The 19463-nt window shown below is 41.0% G+C and overlaps 1 protein-coding gene across 1 annotated transcript; it reads left to right on the plus strand.

Moving 5' to 3' along the window:
• Nucleotides 1-448: 448 nt before the first annotated feature.
• Nucleotides 449-17603, plus strand: RAB33B (RAB33B, member RAS oncogene family). Its single transcript, XM_069242289.1, has 2 exons — nucleotides 449-954; nucleotides 12115-17603. The coding sequence occupies exons 1-2, from the start codon at nucleotides 691-693 to the stop codon at nucleotides 12559-12561; spliced, it is 711 nt and encodes a 236-aa protein (XP_069098390.1). The 5' UTR covers nucleotides 449-690; the 3' UTR covers nucleotides 12562-17603.
• The last annotated feature ends 1860 nt before the right edge of the window (nucleotides 17604-19463 follow it).

The following is a 19463-nucleotide window of genomic DNA, read 5'->3' on the forward strand; positions in this document are numbered from 1 at the left end:
GGTATATAAAAGAAGGCGGACATTTTGGAATGGTGCTTGTGTTTGCCTTACAACATGTAAGCGGTTAAAAACTGTATTTTGTTATGTAATCTGTGGGTAAATCTATTCGGATGCAGAAAATGTAATTACAAAGTAAACGAATGCTGGGAAATAGTGTGGCAACGGTAAAACAAATGGTAGCCGACTGCGAAGATATTAAATCCGTTTTTAGCAATGCTCGATAAATTGAAAACTAACTCAATTTCCGTTAAGCAAAAAGTTCTTGTTTTGTACTGCGCACACCATTTTACTGTCAAACATCCTCGTACCACACGAGCATTTCACTTTTGACCAAGATGTGTTTTATTTTTGTTGCTTTCCTGTGATTGTTTTGGTGGAGCCGGTGTCGCCCAGCGACGTGGCCAGGGCGGTACCTCACCCTCCCCGAGGTCTGTGACTGGCTGGGAGCTCCGTGACTCGGCAGTGCTGAAGCCAGAGGACGGCGGTGGTTGGGTCGCTGTCACGTTCTTTTGGTTTGAAACATCTTGACGAAGCTCGGACTCCAGCGGCAGCTCCGGGCGTCTAAAGTTGGCCGCAGCAGCCGGAGGCGACCAGCCCGGAATGTCCTGGGGCCACTGACGGGGCGCGAGGCGAGGTTCCGGGCCTCTCGCGCTCTGTCTCGCGCACTGGGGGCTCGCGGCGCTCCCAGCCATGGCCTCGGCGTTGGTGCCTGTGCCTGACACCTCCTGGGCCGAGTCGTCCCTAGAGCAGAGCCTGACGGCCAGCACCGCCTCCGCCGTGCTGCCCCCGGCCCGCTCCCGCATCTTCAAGATCATTGTCATCGGAGACTCCAACGTGGGGAAAACCTGTCTAACCTACCGCTTCTGCGGGGGTCGCTTCCCGCAGCGCACCGAAGCCACCATCGGCGTGGACTTCCGTGAGCGCACCGAAGATATCGACGGCGAGAAGATCAAGGTGAGTTCGTGGAGGAAAGTGGGTGAAGCACCATGGCTACCTATCCATTCATCCACTTTCACATGGTTGGGGGGGGGGGGGGGGGGGTGAAATGAAAATGGGAGCACCTGATGCACATCGACATCCACCCGTATTGTCACGTCTCCGTTTTTCACAGGTTTCTGTTTCGATTTCTATTTTTCAAAAACAGGTACCCGTGGATACCAATGTGTCAACATGCACCACTGTAGCAACACAAGTGACCCTCATTTTATTTACTAAAAAGCTTGGGAAATATACTCTAATTTCACCGTCATTTTTTAGTTCAGTGCGCCTAGTTCTGTAAGAAGAGAAAGAGGAGCACCTTCAAGATTTGGCTTTGTTCGACCAATGAGATGCTTAAGAGGAGTTCTGTTAAATAAACCAGTAAATGCTTGGTAAAGAGTGTTTTTTCCAACTAGAAATAGTGTTTTTTTTTTTTTTTAAAGTTACCCCCGACCGCCGTGGAGCTTTGAAGTCACATACTATAATGTTTCGATGCTGGCTAGCCCTTTCACAGAAATTCAGCCATGATTTTATTTGGACAAAGGTATTAGCAACTTGTTGATGCGTCATAGAATCATTGATAGTAGCATCATTTTTGATAGTGTTGATTCTAATCCACCATGACAAATGAAGTGGCAGTCATGTCTTATTTGTTTTTCTTTAGTGTCGTCAAGTATCTTTGATTGTAGCCCACTGAACAGAAAATTAGCATTCCGACTCGTATAGTTTTCTTATTTTGTCTATAAATTCAGGGCTGCAACATCTTCGAACAAAAGTTTCTTGAGTATGAGAGGTTTCGGGTATTACGCATTAGCAAAAGCATGCCTTGGGATTAGAATTCCTGCAATCCAGACGCACAGAGGTATTCCTTGAGAAGTTCTTCAGGGCATCTCTTGTCAATCTCAAATTTCAAACGGATATGAGTAGGTGCCAAATCTGTCACCCTATTCCACAACACACCAACACCACCCAAAACCACTTAACCTTAAGAAGTTGTTAAAAATCTGGCGTTTCCCAAAACCTTAATAAGAGAGGTAAGTCATTGCACCAACAGCAGTGAACCTTTATCTCCAGAAGACTAATCATTCAACCCAAATCTGCTCCAAATGGATCTCTACCAATTTAGTGTTTCTCCCCTGCACTAAAACTAAAAAGTCTGAAGGTTGCCAAAGAGAAATACGTCTGTACAGAATCTATGATATACAATAATAAATTAGTCAAGAGGCCACCTTGCACAACAACGAGTATAACATATTAAACTAAATTTACTAATCACAATAAGACTTCAGAGGCCTCATAGCCAGGAATTCGGACAACAAAATACGACAGTCTTAGCCATACCTATATTAGTAAAATAACCATCTACATAATCTGCTAGCAAAAATGCAAGTCATTCAAACCTGAACACCCATTTCACTAACCAAGAACCAATTTTTCCTTTCAAATATAAAGAAACATCTTTCTGTTGCACTGCAAAATGTGTGACCAGGAAAATCTGGGCTCAAATCCTGGATCCCCCATCGGGTCAAATCATGCAACCTTAACAAACCAGTGTACTTCACTGTGCCTTATTTTCCTTGACCTTCATATCCAAGAAAATGTGGATATAATTCAGTTAAGGAAGTGTGCTAAAAATTCTCCTGTCTACATGCTTTGCTTATAATCTCTCTCCTCTCGCTCCCCCCTCCTCCTCACCCCATCACTATATTCTGTATAAAAGACCAACTGACTTGTATTTTGTTTCCCCAGAAGCAACGTGTCTTCACAGCATGGGGAATTGATTTAATGTTTCTAAGTTCATGTTAAGGAAACTGTTACTTTTAATGAGCATTACTCAATGGACTGATAAAATCTAAAGTTATAATTGTTAATGGAAAAAAAAAACTCAAGTCTTATGGTATTTTCACATGACATTAGTTAAGCGATTTCATTCCACAAAGAAACCTGAAGGAAAGAGTATAGATCACAAAAAGGCAGCCTGAAGGCAGAAAAAAGACAATAGAAGAACATAAAGAGGGGGGAGGGGCACTTTTTGAACATCACATTACCTGGCTGAAAAGTGGGAAAAACTGCTTTTATACGTGCTACTAAATCAATATTGAATCGTGTACACTCTTGAAATATAATTTGTGAGGTTAACACAGTAATGTAATATAATTTGCTGGTCAATGTTGTCCCTTTTTTACTGATCCAAGTAATGATCAATGTAAGAAACTTTCTTGACCTGCAGAAGAAATCTGAGCAGAAAGAAGCTGTTTGAGATCTAATGCCCAGAACACAGTATAGAGTGTGTAAGCAGGTATATACAGAATGGCTCCATCGTACTGACAAAGATGGCGTTGAGAATCCATCAAGAAAAATCTGGTACTGAAGACATTTCTTTAGCTGCCTACTACATCACAGGGAAATCCCTGTCTACCACCTTATAAATAACAGGAGGCCTAAAAATAAAATGTGCCCTCCGCTGAAAGTAAATTAACCCCTCGGCTTTCCAGGACTAGGTGGTCTCACCCTTGGCCATGGGTGCAGAGGAAGAGACCACCTAGTCCTGGTACCAGTCCTTGGGGGAAATGCTAGCGCTCCCCCCAAGTGCCTCGCAGCCTCAGCCCATGGGCAGGGATGGAAGGGGAAACGCTTCCCCTTCCACCCCCCCAGTGTTGTCTGATGACGTCGGCGCGCTGACCTCATTAGAGGCCGCCCCTGTCGCGCTGGAAGCTCTGTTTCCAGCGCAGATTGGAAGAGAAATGCTCTGCATTTCTCTTCCGATCAGGGGCTGGGGGCAGGCAGAGGCATCAAAGGAAAAGAAAGGCATTTCCTTTCCTCTGATGTCTCTTTGAGCATTTCTGCAGCCCAATGATAAAGCAATCTGGCTGCAGAAATGTCCACTAGACACCAGGGATGTGTTTTCTTTTTTTTTTTTCTTCATTTTTTTTCATTTTTATGTATAAGGGGAGCGGCCGCTCCCCAGGGGGCAATTTATTATTAGGCCATTTCTACACCCACCCTCCCCCGAGGCAGATCGGCCTATTTAAATTAAGCTGATCTGCCATGGGGTGGGGGAGGGGAGGGAGGGGGGAGGCGGGCAGGCGGGCAGAAGCCACTAGGCACCAGGGATTTTTTTTTTATTTTATTTTATTTTATTTTTTTACGTAAACAATGAAGGGGAGCGACCCCTTGAGCAAGGGTTGCTCCCCTGTGGGGGCAATTATTTATGAGGCCTTTTCTGCTGTCCCCCAGGGGCAGATCGGCCTATTTTAATTAGCTGCTATGCACCAGGGATCATTTAAAAAAAAAAAAAAAAAAAAAAAAAAACTTGGTGGGGAGCGACCCCTTAGGCAAGGGTCACTCACCTGGAGGCAATTTCTTTTTAGGCCATTTCTGCCCCTCTTGTGGGCAGATCAGCCTATTTTATTATTTTTTATTAGGCCAATCTGCCCCAAGGGGGGCTGAAACCACTAGACACCAGGGATTTTTTGTTTACGTCAGTTTCACGCAAGGTGAGCAGCCCCTTAGGCAAGGGTCGCTCCCCTGGGAGGCAACTTTATTTTAGGCCACTTCTGCCCCCAGGCAGAAACTACTAGGCACCAGGGATTTTATTTTTATTTTTTTACAGATGGGAAGCGAACCCTTAGGCAAGGGTCGCTCCCCTGGGGGGGCAATTTATTTTAGGCCATTTCTGCCCCCCTTGGGGCAGAAATCACCTAGGCACCATGGATTGGTATGTGTGTGTTTTGTTTGGGGGGTGGGGGCAGCCCCTTGGGCAAGGATTGCTCCCCATGGGGTCACATTACTGTTGGCCATCTGGGGCAAATTGGCCTATATTTGGAAGGCCCATGTTCCCCCAAGGGGGGACAGAAAGCCCAGCAGAGACCAGGGATGATTTATTTTTCAGAATGGCCATACCCCCACCCCAAATAAATGGAGACAGAGTTGTTCACTAGTGGGCAGATGGGGCAGTTACCCCCGATCCACTCCCTGGAGGGGAGGGGTGCAGAAAGCCTACTAGATGCCAGGGAATTAAAAAATAAAATAAAAATAGTGGTGGCTACCCACCTGTATGGGCATGGTTATGCCCCCACTCCAACTGAAGTCTTTCAGCTCTTCTCCCCCCCCCCCCCCCGCCCCGCATACTAAAAGATCTTATCCCAACAGCAAGCAAGAGAACATTTTGATTATTTTGGGTTTTAGTTTTACATTTGGGCCATAAGAGCTTGTCTAACTCTCAGAATCGTCCCTCTTCGAATGGTGAGGGCTGCACTTTTTGGACTTTGGGATGTTGCCATGTGGAAAAATCTACGAGATCTAGACACATCTGAAAACTAAACATCTGGGTGAGTCCAGGGTGGTGCCATTTTCAAACCCACAATGCCCTGCAAACCTCCAACCTTACTTGAAATCACACATTTGCCCTACATTTTGTAAAAATATTTTATAGAACCTTCTGGAATCTGCAGGAATCCACAAAATTCCTACCACCCACCATTGTTGCATCTATAACGATAAGAATTCTGCCCCACCTGCCAGCCTAAAACTTTTTTTTTTCCCTTCAAACTGCCCTTTTGGACATACTTTGGTTTCCCCCTCAATTTCGACCTGTTTTTGGATCTTCCCTGTCATAGGCACTTGGCCCACCTACACAAGTGAGGTAGCATTTTTATCAGGAGACTGAGAGGAACGTTTGGTGGTAGGAAATTTATGCCGGTGTGGTGATTTCCACCCCCCCCCTCCCCTGGCAGAAATGTGGGGAAAATGTGATTTCTTTTACACCACTGCACTCTGCCCCTGAACTCTATGCCACTATACTCTGCACTACCCCACTCTGTGGCACTGTAGTCTACTCTGCTCCACTCCATGCCACTGCACTCAATGCCATCCGACTCTACTCTACACCACTTCACTCGCCACCACTGCACTATGCACCACACTAATCTACGCCACTGCATTGTACACCACTGAATTCAATTAGACTGGACTTAATGACACTGAACTCTATGCTACCATACCCTGCAACACTACAGCAGTGCTCTCTACACATTATAGGTGACTCCACACTATGCCACTAACAATACACAACACTTTATGCCGGTCTACAACACTCTACTCCACTCTGTCATTCCATTATGCCGCACTCCACACAACCCCACCCCACTCCCCTCCACTTTGTTTTAGCCACGTTAAACAACAGACATATAGTTGTACAGCATGGATAAAACGTATTTGCAAAGCCAATATCTCTTGCATAGGTGAGACCTTTTGGTTTTGCCAATGTATGTTACGTTTCTTACTGCCTAGATTTGTTAATGTTGTTTCTACCTTATTGCTGTTACCTGCATACGTGATGTAGCTAGGCTAAGCACGTACAGAGTACAAAGAGGATAAAAGGTGCCACATTTCTAAAACTACCTAACTTTGAGGTTGTGGTTTCAAGCCTGCCCTGATGGGATTTGAGCTCAATAGCTTTTTAGCTCAAGTAAATGAAGTGTTTGCAAACGTTTCCATTTTAGTGACCCAATTTCTTAAAGCCCCACTTATTTGTAGAAACCTCAGCTGGCTTTGCTTACTTGAAACAGCTACTTGCTGCTGTCAGCTTTTCTTAAGCATCTTCAACCTTGTTGGAAGCATATTGCTGCCCCTGGTCTTGATCTAGCTATGGGAGCATTTAAGGCAAAATCAGGAAGTGGACTCAAGCATGACTGTCATAGGAGAATATTAGTCATGGGCAAAACCTGGATACCATGTGACAGATGCAGGGTTGAGAGGCTGACTGAATTGGCTTATTGCCTTTTGTTTGCTCTGTGATGGCCCTGTTACCAAAAAGGCCTTGGAAATAGTTATTTATTTAATTTACTCATATGAAACTTAGTCTTGTCTTAGTTATTGGGATGCCAAAGTGGAATGTTCTCTTTTCTAACCACGTAGGTGAGAAGTGCTTGGCAATCAAGCTAACTACTTAAGTCGGAGTGTGCAAATTGGTGACCATCTGCAAAAGTAATTGTTCAAAATTTAGCCAGCAGATGCCATCGATATTCGCTCGTAAATTCTGACGAATATGGTCCCTGGATGTGTATGCTATCAAGTACAGATACACGTGGATGCCCTATTGTATTTTTTTTACAACCGGGGCCCTCTAAGCCCTGCGCAGCTTCATGTAGGCAACACAGTGTATGTGCTAAAGTGAGTGGACTGCAACTTAGTAGCCCATCTCCAATGCAATAGAAATCACTTTTGTAGGCTGGAAGTTGGATGAAACTACATGAGACGTGTACCAGGGATTGTTTTTGCCTTCATCATTCTTTTTCTGATCTGGACTGTTGTGAAGGCTTTTTTTTGGAGATCATAGTGTTCTGCTTCATCCTGTGAGGAAAGCAACTATTGTTTGTAACTGATGCTACAGTGTTGCCATTCCTATTGTGCTCTATTTCGATAGATAACCCAGGTGCTCACTTTAGGCATTTGTCTTTCGAAGGGGTACTGAAGACAAGCAGTAAGCATTGCTATAGTGGTAGGAATTAGAAATTCAGATAAAGCTTGACAAAAGCAAATAACTTCAATAAATCCAGTGCCCAACTTGTGCTGTAACTTCTAAAAAGACCGGGCGGTTCAAACATCTACCAACAAGTGCCGTTTATGTGGAATGGCCCAGGGGACGCTGTCATATCTTCTTTCCATCTGAGCTTGCCTAATATATAAACGAGAGATACGGTCGATCCAGACAGCCGTTGCATTTCTCTTGAATGAAGCCCATCCACAAGTAATAGCCAGCCTCATAAAATATCTGAACAGAGTGGACAAAGCATTAAGGAACTCCTCCACATCGATCACTCTCCCAGGCACCAGCACTCCTCAGTGCGGATGTCAATTGCAGAACAAAGGACCCCGCATGAAGACAGCTGTGAGGCTGCTAGTGGAAGGTTGTCATCGTTATCCTGACTTCATCTGAAATTATCATCAAATGGTTATTTTAAATGTGACAACCTTACCTTTCTTGCCGCCATCAGGAACACAATGATCAATAACTGTTTACTGCAATTGGAACATTTCTGCAGAACAAAGGACCATACGTGAACACAGCGGTCAGGCTGCTAGTGGAAGGATGCCATCTTCATTCTGACCATATCTGAAATTTACTTTGGACGATCATTTTTGTGGCAACTTTACCTATCCTGCCGCCATCAAGAACACAATGACCAGTTACTGTTTACTGTAATATGTCTATGTTCTGCTCCCCGAGTATGCTAGGTTCAGAGTGATAGAGCTTCGTGGTCCGGTGTTTGTTTACATTATCAGCTCTTTCAGCTTGGTTGTGTTTGAAGAATATTTAAAGGGCAAAATGTACAATACTATCCTGAACACGATTCATGTGTGTTTATCGTAGTACATTTAACTTTTATCCATTGAGTATGTTTGCTTTAGAGTGGCAGAGTTCTATGACTCAAATGGTAGTCTTTGACATTTTACAGCCTTTATAGCTCTGTTGTGATCGCAGAACACTTCAAGCTTAAGTTATATAACAAATGGCAAAACGCACACACTTTGTCAGGTCTGTATCAGACTCCTCACTTTATCCTTTTAGAGCACAGCACTTTATACATTATATGAGATTAGGGCCATGTGTACTAAATAATTTTCCCATAGACACAGAATGGGTAAAACCCTTTAATACATCTGGCCCCTAATCTCTAAGACCAACCTGCTCTGGGTTCTCCCCTCTGGAGATGCCGCGAAATGTAACTAAATGTTTCTACTCAGCCTTAAACATTGCAGGCTAAAACTGTTAAAAAGAATCTTATGTTGATGATCAATTCACGACATCTGTGACCATGGCAGTAGTTACTTGCACTTTATATTGGTATGCATATTGAGGCTCTTGTTCTTAGCACTGGGCTAAACGTAATTGTTTTTTTTTGTTGTTTTTTTTTTACCTGCATCAGATTCAGCACTTTATTCTCTAAGTAAAGCACTTTATACGATACTGTATCAGTCTAAAATTTCGGGCCCATTTGCACTGGGTTTTTTTTATTCTGAAAATGTTGCCAAATGTAATTAAGTATTTCTATTCAGCCTCAGGATCTTTGGGCAAAAACTGCTGTATGGGTTAAACAATCTCATGCTGACTGTCCATTGACCACTTTTATGATCATGCTAAATCACTTGGAATCTAAATTGGTATGTAAAGTTAGCCTCTTCTGTGTTTTTTTTTTAAATTATTTTTTTTATTGCTTTTTATGAAATGACTAGGACGGTATAAAAGACACTCTTTATCGGTTTCACATATTTTAATGTCTCATATCTGTACATCCTTTTAAGTTATTTTGTTGACACTTTAATGGACTTGATTGTCTAAATAAAGTATTTTCAAATCTATATATATTGGAAACCTCACAATATCATCCTCTGGTTTCAAGATATGATATCAAATGTTTTTACCACATACTAGATGCTAACTTTTCTCTAACATGTGTCCAATTGCCCATGCTATCATCTGAGGCTGTGCTCTGGTTGATCTGAGCCCTTTGCTTTTTATTTCAGTGTTTACTAAACAGACAGTCAGTGAGACTGAACTACCAAACAAAAATAAAATAATGTACCGGTTTTGCTTGGATATGCCTATTCCTGTGTTCCAGGAGCTCAGAGTTTAACAGTGAGTAGCCCAGTGGACTGAAACATGGCTGCTCATTTTCTCGGTTAAGAATTAGCTACAATCCTGTTAAAATGCCACGACCTAAAAGGTTCACCATCCTAAAATAAGTTCTCAACCAGCTCAAATTGAAGGTATTGTTTCAAGGTGTTAAGCGTCTCTTTAGTCCTTTTCAAAAGCGACTGGGGATTCTCTGACACGGAAAGACATGATTCAGGTTTCAAGAAACTGTACAAGGCTGCAGCTGGTTTCCATGTTTCTCAGTGGGCACAAATGCAGTAGTGGATTACTACACTATTTAAAGTATCCTTATCTGACGCCAGGATTGTGAATGTTCAGTACCTTCTGCTCTCTGTCTGTGGCTGACAGTGGAAGATATGGGCACCTTAAAGGTCTGGAGGAAGATAGGAATGGTGCAGGCTTCGAAGTGGTGATGCATGAACATGTTTTAACTGCTGCTTAATCTACTTGATGCTCGTCTTTGTCTTCTTTCCAGACCATTTGGGCAGGAGGGATCTTTTGCCTCCTTGGTAGTCTCCATCTCTGAGCTGTCCTCAGTCACATCATACTGATCTCCTGGAGTCTGGTATTGTCTGCAACCTGAGTAGGAAGATGACGACCCCATGCACAGTATGTCTCTGATGGTTCCATCTGGGCCTAATGCAGAGTCTCCCAGAACTATAAATGATGTGTAGTTTACTGGCTTGAGAGGCATCGTCATTTATTCAACCTCATTGGCCAATGAAGAAAACACTTTAAAATTGAAGAGCCCCTTAAAAAATTAAGTGTTGTAAATCCTTGTTAAGATTAAAAACAATGAGGACCCCCTAGGAAATAATGTTCCTGTGCATTAAAAAGTTTGTCCCCCACAGGATCAGTGCCAATTTGTCAGAACTGTTGCAGTTTGCGTAATCTAAATGGGCTTGCTTTTATCAGGTAATATGGAAAACCCAATCACAATGACCCACTGCTGGTGTCAAGAGGGTATTATGCACAAAGAACAGGGAGGAGGGGAGAAAAGAGAAAGCCGTGAAAACGAGGGAAAAACAAAGAGAAGGCACACAAAGGAGGAAAAGAAAGGAGAAGGCAGTGAAAACAAGGGAAAAGCAATGAGAGGGCACGCAAAAAACAGAGGGAAAAGCAAGGAGAAGACAGGAGCAAGAGCGATGCAGTAGCGTGGAGGGAGCTGGACTTCATGTTGGTAGAATGTTCAATATGTATTTTGCAAAAAGTTTGCCTTCAAAGCCAAAAGGAGCAATTAGCCTTTACTTGTTTAAATCTTTTTTGAGACCTCTTTGTCGATGGGATGAATAATCAATCCTTTCCATGATGAAGGAAAGGTCCAAGTTGGTGTTAAATTTGAGTAAAAGTGAGTCAGTAAAGCTTCATAAGGGTATGCCCATCTTGACTACTTTGATTGGTATTCCATTTTGGCCTGCTGCTTTCGTCAGACCAGTTGCTTCATCTTGGGTTATTTTAAAGGTGGTTCAAAGAAGCATATATTTACTTTTTAGTATTGCGATGTTGGTTGTGTAAACATTCTATATATGATCTGCCCGAATATATGTTGGAGATGAAGTAGTCATTTGGGATTCTATATGTTTTGGTCCATACCATATCAAAACCCACAAAGATTTAATTATAATTGATTTTAGTGCCTCTGCTAGTTGTTTCCAATCTTTTTCTTGATGGCTTTTTATTTTAATATTTCCTGTATTTTATCTGTTGATGACTTATGTGTTTGATTTGATCATCTTGTTTGCGTGAACTGGCTTTCTTTTGAAGGTCTTTGCAATGGTTTCTTTTTGCAAGAGTGATCAATTAACTATTCGTTGCTCGGCGGTGAATGTTCGGCAGTCCTTTAATCACGGTACTTTTTGCACCTGTGTAAGTATTTGTTCAACAAAATGGTTATTACCAAAAACCTGCAAAAAACGAGGAGTAGGCGCTGAAGATATGTGCCATTCTTAATGGATGTGTTCGGTACGAAGCCACACGTCATGTGGTCGAAGATGCTGTGGGCAATGCACTTACTCCAAATAGCTAAACTTTTTAACGCTGTAAAGCAGGTTTGGATTGGGATTGTGTATTTATTCTGAAATGGTAGCCTGATCGATAGTATCGGTTTGAGTAACTACTTTTGTCCCAGGTTACACTCTCCAACTGCGACAAAACTACCATAGCCATTTGTCAAACTGAGTTTTTTTTTTTTTAAACAAAAAAAACAAATGCACCATAATTTTGATAATAAAGTTTTTTATTATTCACCACCTAACTTTTTTTCATTTTTGGTGTGTCCTATGTAAAAGTGTTCCTGTAGATAATGCTTGTGTTTTAGTATAGTTACTGTGTCACGTTTATCAACATAATTGTGATATAGTGTGCCAGAATTATAGTGTATACAAAATGTTTGAGAATGCAATGTCTCTTAATATTTTAAATTAAATATTAAACTGATGTGTGATCTTTAAAATGTATTGCTTTTTGTATCATTTCAGATCCAACTTTGGGATACAGCGGGACAAGAGCGTTTCAGAAAGAGTATGGTGCAGCATTACTACCGCAATGTTCATGCTGTCGTCTTTGTGTACGATATGACAAACTTGACCAGTTTTAATAACCTTCCATCATGGATAGAAGAGTGCAGACAGCACTCACTCGCTAATGGGATCCCTCGGATTCTTGTTGGGAATAAGTGTGATTTGCAGGATGACATCGAAGTGCCTACTGACTTGGCCCAGAAATTTGCTGATTTTCACAGCATGCCCCTTTTTGAAGCGTCTGCCAAGAATCCAAATGACAGTGACCACGTGGAGGCAATATTCATGACCTTGGCCCATAAGCTAAAGAGCCACAAACCTATGATGGTTAGCCAGTCACTTCTAGATACCAACAAAGTGCATTTGGTGCATGAACAGAAGTCTGCAATGACCTGCTGGTGTTAGCCGCAAACCTGTTCTGTTGGCACGTGCGCTACGGACCTGACAAGTGCGGAAGACGCAGTGGCAAATGTAGCTGAATACATGTTTCTTGGCACTGTCCAGCCTTTTTGTTCTAATATGCCATCCTCTCCTTCCACTGTGCGAATTGTCCTGTCGGAATTTCTGTTCGAACTTGAGACGTTTCAAGACATTCTAAATACTTTTGAACACTGCCTTTAAAAAAAATAATAATAATAACAATAAGTTAGACATGCATATTTTCATGTCCAAGGGGATCTCGCTTTGTTTTGCTATTGAGATTTTCTTTAATAATCAATCACTTATGGTAATATGACTGCTTCTGCGTCAAAGCATTTGACACAACTCATCCACTGTATAGTGGGAGATGGATTTCTAAAGGACAATGGGCTGCAATTGGAGGAAAGTGAACTTGATATGGTTCTTACAGTATATGAAGCAGAGGTCTACGTTAACAGCTCACTATTAACTAGCAAATTTAAAGTACTTTACTTTGGTTTGCACACCCTAACTTTGCTTTTTTTTTTGTAATTGATAGCTCTCTTGAACGTTTACAAAATAAGGAACAAAATGCTGCAGCTACTGTTTGTTTTCTATCCACTGGGATTGTTTTAGATTTTCTGTACGTTGAATTCGGCTCAGCGCTAGGCTAAGCACAAAAGCAAAAGGCCCTGATGACATTTTTTTGGGGAATGCCACCTCTTGTGAAGCAGATGCGTGAAACCTCGAGTTATGTTTCTTCCGCATCCAAGCACCCCATGTAAATCTTTTGACTAACCTGTAATCTTTGAATTTGAGATGGAGATGGTAATAGTATGACTTCAACCATAGACGAGAATGACTCCGTGTTCTTTCTCCCAAGCAAATAATGCCCATTTAGTGAAGGTTAAAGAGACTAGTATCAATTGTGATGCATCATAGGACATGATTTTGAATTTTGACAGATTTTGGCCACTAGCAGTCTGTGCTTTTTTTTTTTTCTTGTAGAAGATTGTTGAAGGTAGAGGTAAGAAAGAATACCACAACAAAATGTGCACAGTGTCGCCGAGAAATGTTGCATAAAATGTATACTCCGCATGCTCCCTGGCTTACACTTCACTACTTGGGTGGAGTTTGAGGCTGCTGTAATTGAGACCTTTTGAATCCTAGGTGAACGTCTACTGTTTTGCATCGTTAATTCTGCAGTCGGCACACTGTCTGCGCCCTTGCCAGAAAAGCATCCAAGTGATGCCTGTAGAACTCTTTAAACAAGCATTATAACAATGATAATATTTCTGCCCTTTTTTATGTTGTAACTAGCCTTAATTTTGAAACATGCCAGTTGGGCACGTGGCACCAAGTAGTGGTTAGATTTGTATTTCCTATGCAGAAAAGTGGAAAGACTTGATCCTTTTTAGAGTCCCACTCTGTTTTTTCCAGTCACTGCAGACATGCCTTTGGGATGTAAAGTAGATTGTCCAATCCCCACTACTGTTAAAGTGTATCTCTGCCTGGTGCGTACTATTACCACGCAGGAAGATTCATGGAACTGGTAGAATTATAGATGATGGTGCTCTTGTAAAACAAAACCTTTGTACGGTTTGCAGTTTGTCCATACAACTGGGTAAGTTGTATGGACAAACTATTATTGAAGTGCTGTGATTGGCTGGGGGGCACAAACGCAAGAAGTAGCGGATTACTGTAATTTCAGCGCTGAAAATAAAGTGCAATTATGTAGTTTTGTTATTTGAGCATTCTCCCGTAGTTCAGGTGAAATATTCTCTACAGTGGCTGCTAATAAGACTTAGTGCATTAACAAACTAGCAAGTGTGGATTTCAAATGAGGGCTGCAATTTCCATTGATTCTGAGCGCATTACAAATCCCAGATTATTCCCCTAACTCACCACCTCAAATAAAGCTGTACATAGCAGCAACACACCCACTCGTCATATTTTTAAATTGTAATTTGTATTACAGTGTGCCTACTTTTTAAAGAATGCAATTCTAATAGTTTAAACATACAAGACGCACACAACCACCTGTTTGTATGAAATAGAAATGTAACCAATGAACATAAACTGCTCCTAGTAATGTCACACTTAACTTACTTCCTCCATCTACCTGTCTGACCCTCCCACTCTCTCTTATTCATTCAGTCGGTTACCTCACCAAATTCCATTCCTTACGGGATTACGTCATATTCCATCATTTTTATGGTTTTATTTTTTACCTGCATGTGTTTTGGCTTTATGCCTACATGGCCTGCCATCAGAGTGACGTGTAACCAGGATGCCCCTGGGCTGCAGTGCTGACTGTGACTCGAGCCAGAGTCCAAATAAAACTGTGGTTGCTTTTCAGCACTATGTATAGCACTTTCTCTAACGTTGTTGAGATTCCATTTACGGAAGAGCTATGTAGGCTTGCATGAGCATTAGCAGGCTTCAAGTAGCATGTTAGCTCTGCTGTAAACGCCCAGGGATCTCGCAGTGGGGTCAAGATCGATTTCTTATCATTCTGAAGTATACTGGTAGAGACAGTTTGTTTCTAGCATTGCATCTTATTGATTCACCAGTTTTTTTTTTTTAATGTTCACTATTTGGCCACTCTCAAGGAAAAGAGGCAGATCAAGTAATATTTTCATCTAGACAGTTTATTTAATAAATGCGTTACGTGTCTGTCACTACCGGCATTACCATTCAGGGAGTGGTGCTTGCTCAGTGTATGGAATACTACAGCTTGCTGTCTAACAAAGGCCTTGTGCAGTGTTTCAGCTGCAGTCATTGCCTCTAGTTGAGTATGTAGTCATTGTCTAGCAGTCATCTCTTTGCTTTTGTAGAACAGGATATCCTGTTTTCGTATTGCTGACATTACAGAATGATCTCACTGTCTTATTTTCTTGCAGATGAACTGGAGTATGGGATTTTGACTGCTGTTTTTTCTTTGCTTTTTCAAATTATGAAGCGTGTAGTTTGCATGATCGCCCTTCCTCTTATTTCTCTGTACTTGGAGTCCGAGAACCATGTATGGGTATGGCTTGTTTATTCAATGCTTCTCAATTCTTGCTCTGTGAATAGATCTAATGGTTTGCTGATCTACATCTGACAAGTGTAGTTTGATTTGCTGCTAAGGCTTCACAGATTTCATGCCGTTTGAGATTTCTGATTCTTATTGCCAAGCAAATCCTGTTATGTAAATGGAATACCCACAAATCCAGTCTTCACTTACTTTTGGTTTAAAAGCTGAAACCTTCAGCAATATGATCTAGGCTACTTCCAAAGTGAGTGGTTTAAAGTAATACTTTGTTCTGCCATGGTGCCTTAACCTCTGATTCTTTCTCTTGAATTCCAGCAAGACTGTGCTCTGTCTTCCCATCATGTATTGCATTGTGGTGTTAGGTGCTTTGATTGTTAGGTTGCTGTCTCCGTTTTTTCCTCTGAGGCCATCCAGTATCCTGTCTTACTTATTTAATGGGCTTTAATACGATGAACAGCCACCTTTAATGAAAGACAGACTAGTTATGTTGCTGCTTTTAAATCCGGTCAGGCCTGATGCAAATTTCCATAAATAAAAACAAATCCCTATAGGAGTTTGATAGTGTTTGTTTTACCTGGATGCATGTTCCAGGACTGCAAATAAGAGACTGATGCTACCAATGCTCATTTTGAAGAGAATGGCAAACTCTGTAGCTGTATGAGGTTCGTAAACTATTCTAAAGAATTTTGAGGTTGCAACGTTCTGGAGTTTAAGGTCGGTGCAGTTATTTTGTGCCTCCTCTACTAATCTTCATTTACTTTCTTTTAGTAGAGAACTGTTCGAAAGTCAATGTATGGCCTAGAGCAAATATTTATTTTTGTAAGTCTTTGTATTTCTCTTTCTCTTGGATATTGAACATCCAGCACTGAAAACAAATACATTATTAAAAAAACAGTTATATGTGCCTCTTTTGCGAAGAGGCTGGTGGCAAAATTTGCTTTTGTGGGCTTTTGCTTTTGTGATGGGCCATCCTCTTAAGGGAATTTTCTTAAACATCTTATTTCCCGAAGTAGGAAGATATCTTGTGATTGCACCTTAGTTACTTTATCCTTATCCTGTATGTGGGGACAGTTGCTTCTCTTCTGACTTTCTGATGGATGTTCCCCAGGCTGGCGTTGTGTCAGAAAACCTCTATCTAACGTAGCTGCCATTGGATGTTGAAGAAAACTAACATTCTTATCACAGTTATGTACTTTATAGAGAACTCTTTACAAATATCTCTTCTGGGTATAGTATGGTTAGTGTGTTAAAAGTACAAGAACCTTTATCGATATATATATATATATATATATATATATATATATATATATATATATATATATATATATATATTGTTATTATTTTTTTTTTTTCACCAACATTTAACTTTCTCCATGGTAAAAGGGAACAGTATAATGGCTCCGTATCCATTTGACCTACTTATATCAAGCGTCAGAGCTGTAGTATCTGACTGCATCATTAATAGTCACTTTTTTTTATCCGTAGGTGCCAACGTGCAACAGATTGTCACTTTAATAGAACATTTTGAACCTAAATGCTAGATTGGTTTGTCAGTACAGTACAGCACAATGTAGATTTAAAGTTTCTTTAACATTAATAAATGTGATTTTAAAGTTGGTGTCTATTAACAATATATTAAATAATTTGTCGACACGTTCTAACACTGTTTAAAGTTGTGTAATTAACCCAATGGTTAAGATTTGTTTTAACTAATTTAATGCCAGTTGATAAATTACAGAGTACCCTCATTCAGAGATTTATTCACACAAAAACCTTAGGAAATAATTGTCCTGTTTCGTTTAAGTCTTTGCACATTTTTAAAACTAAAAAGGGATTTTGTTCCAGTATGTTGAATATGTGTGTTTATATAAATGTAATTTGCCCATTATGTTTTTAAAAAGAAAGCTTCAAATATTGGATTATAACTTAACTAGGAAATGTTTCCATCTTTGTGTAAGACACTCCTTTGGGAAATACATGGTAATCATGCAATAAATTATTTCTTGATTGTGTAGTATTTTGTGTGATCTTTGAATTATTTTGATATCCCTGTATTCCATAAATTCACAATAAAATCCACTGCTACTAACTAACTTACAACCTCTTAAATTGGTCATTCCCTTGTCCAGAAAGTGACTTAAAACTCCTTTACTTTTAACCTCTTCTGTGAATTAGGTGACAGCACCAGTTTTCTCAAATCTGTTCAAGCCATCTCGGATAGGTAATGGACCTCTTGGTGTCGACACAGTTCCAAATGTATCCACAGTGAAGATGGATCAGATTGATGATTGCTGTCTGAAACCTCAGTGGAGAACCCAGAGCTGCAATGATTAATCACCTCCACAGGTTAGCAGCACTAATGTTGAAGAAGGTGTGTACTGTCTAGATGATTCATGGCCAGCATAAAAGTTCCCTAATGTGATACAGTATACATGTGATAACTGTCACAGGCAAGGTAACATTGAAGATGTAGCAGGTTCCAGCAGAGGTGTTCCATATAAAACCTAATTTAAGCTTGCAGTGCCATTAGAAAAGTAAGGGAGTGAATTAAATTCAACGTTATAAGATTTGTTCCCTTCAAGAGACATGTTAGTCATCTGTGCAGCAAACATTTCTCCATTATGGATCTGTGTTTTTTAACTTCATAAACAAGACTACCTATGTCTTTGAGGCTGAGCACCCTTCCTGAAAAGAAGATTCTCTTTTAACATAAGTTATTCTTTGTCTTAGCGGGAGAAGAGATGGAAGAAGTATTTAAAACGCATCTGGTATCACAAATAAGGCTGTAAGCTTTTTCCCAAGTGTTACACCTACAGTGAATCAATTAAGTATATTCTGCTTTTCACCGTCAGCCCTTCTAGAGCAATGATGATGATTGTATGCTTCAACTGCTATATATTAATTTCTAACGATGCTTGATAAGAGTCCCAAAAAATCGGTTGATTAAAAAAAATAATAATAATATAACTCCCAATAAAATGTGGTATAAATGTGTTTGCTTTAATTAAAAAAAAAAATAACATTGTCGTCAGTGCTGGAGCCTGTGCCAGTAAGGTTGGTGAGCCTCCCTGGAGTGACCAAAGTGCTCCCCAGACAAATCTTGGCCCCATGAAACAATAAAGTGCTGGGTGCAAGAGCAGTGGCAGGGGAAAACCAAACCCATCTGGAGACATGTCACAGAAATATAGTGGCCGTCACTGAACTTGAGCGTTGCTGAGAGGGGCAGCCCTTTTCTGATCCGGGGCTCTGACTGTGTGGCATTGCTGTCGAGGTAGACACCTTAGTGAAAAACGGAGTGTGGATGCTAACCTCTTTAGGGCTACCTTGGAGATGGCAGCAAGCATTAAAAGGTTCCAAATTATGAACAAGGGTTCAGGGAAGCTGATAATTTGCCTTCTCCTTTATAGTTTTTTCAACAAAGGGCTTGGTTCTGCTGAATATAATTAAATGAAAGAGTGCTAAGGCATTTTCTGCTTATTGTGTATTCTGAAAGGTTCAACAATGATCAGCTGTGTTACATAAACTAAGAACAAGGTGTGATAGAGAGGAATTTCGTACCAGAGACTTGACACAGAGGTCATACAGAACAGTTTCACCTTTCTTTGCTGATATCTGTCGGGAGGAATATTAAGCCTTTGCTCAGTAGGCTCATAGGCTTGCCTGCACACAGGCAGGTATTTCAAAAGATTGGTAGTTACAAAAATATGTCTCACTAAAATGGTGCACAGTGGGTTGTGGCATGGTTGCATCCCTACTGTCTTTCTGTTTCGGGCTGGTACACTGACAAAGTCCTTGGTACCCGGGGTCTAGAAAGTCTATTTCCGGGGCATTTTCTGGAAAAGATCCAGAAAACATATCAACATGAAGTAAGATA

This window comes from Pleurodeles waltl, chromosome 1_2 (genome assembly GCF_031143425.1).
Source record: "Pleurodeles waltl isolate 20211129_DDA chromosome 1_2, aPleWal1.hap1.20221129, whole genome shotgun sequence".
In the NCBI taxonomy this organism is placed as follows: domain Eukaryota; kingdom Metazoa; phylum Chordata; class Amphibia; order Caudata; family Salamandridae; genus Pleurodeles; species Pleurodeles waltl.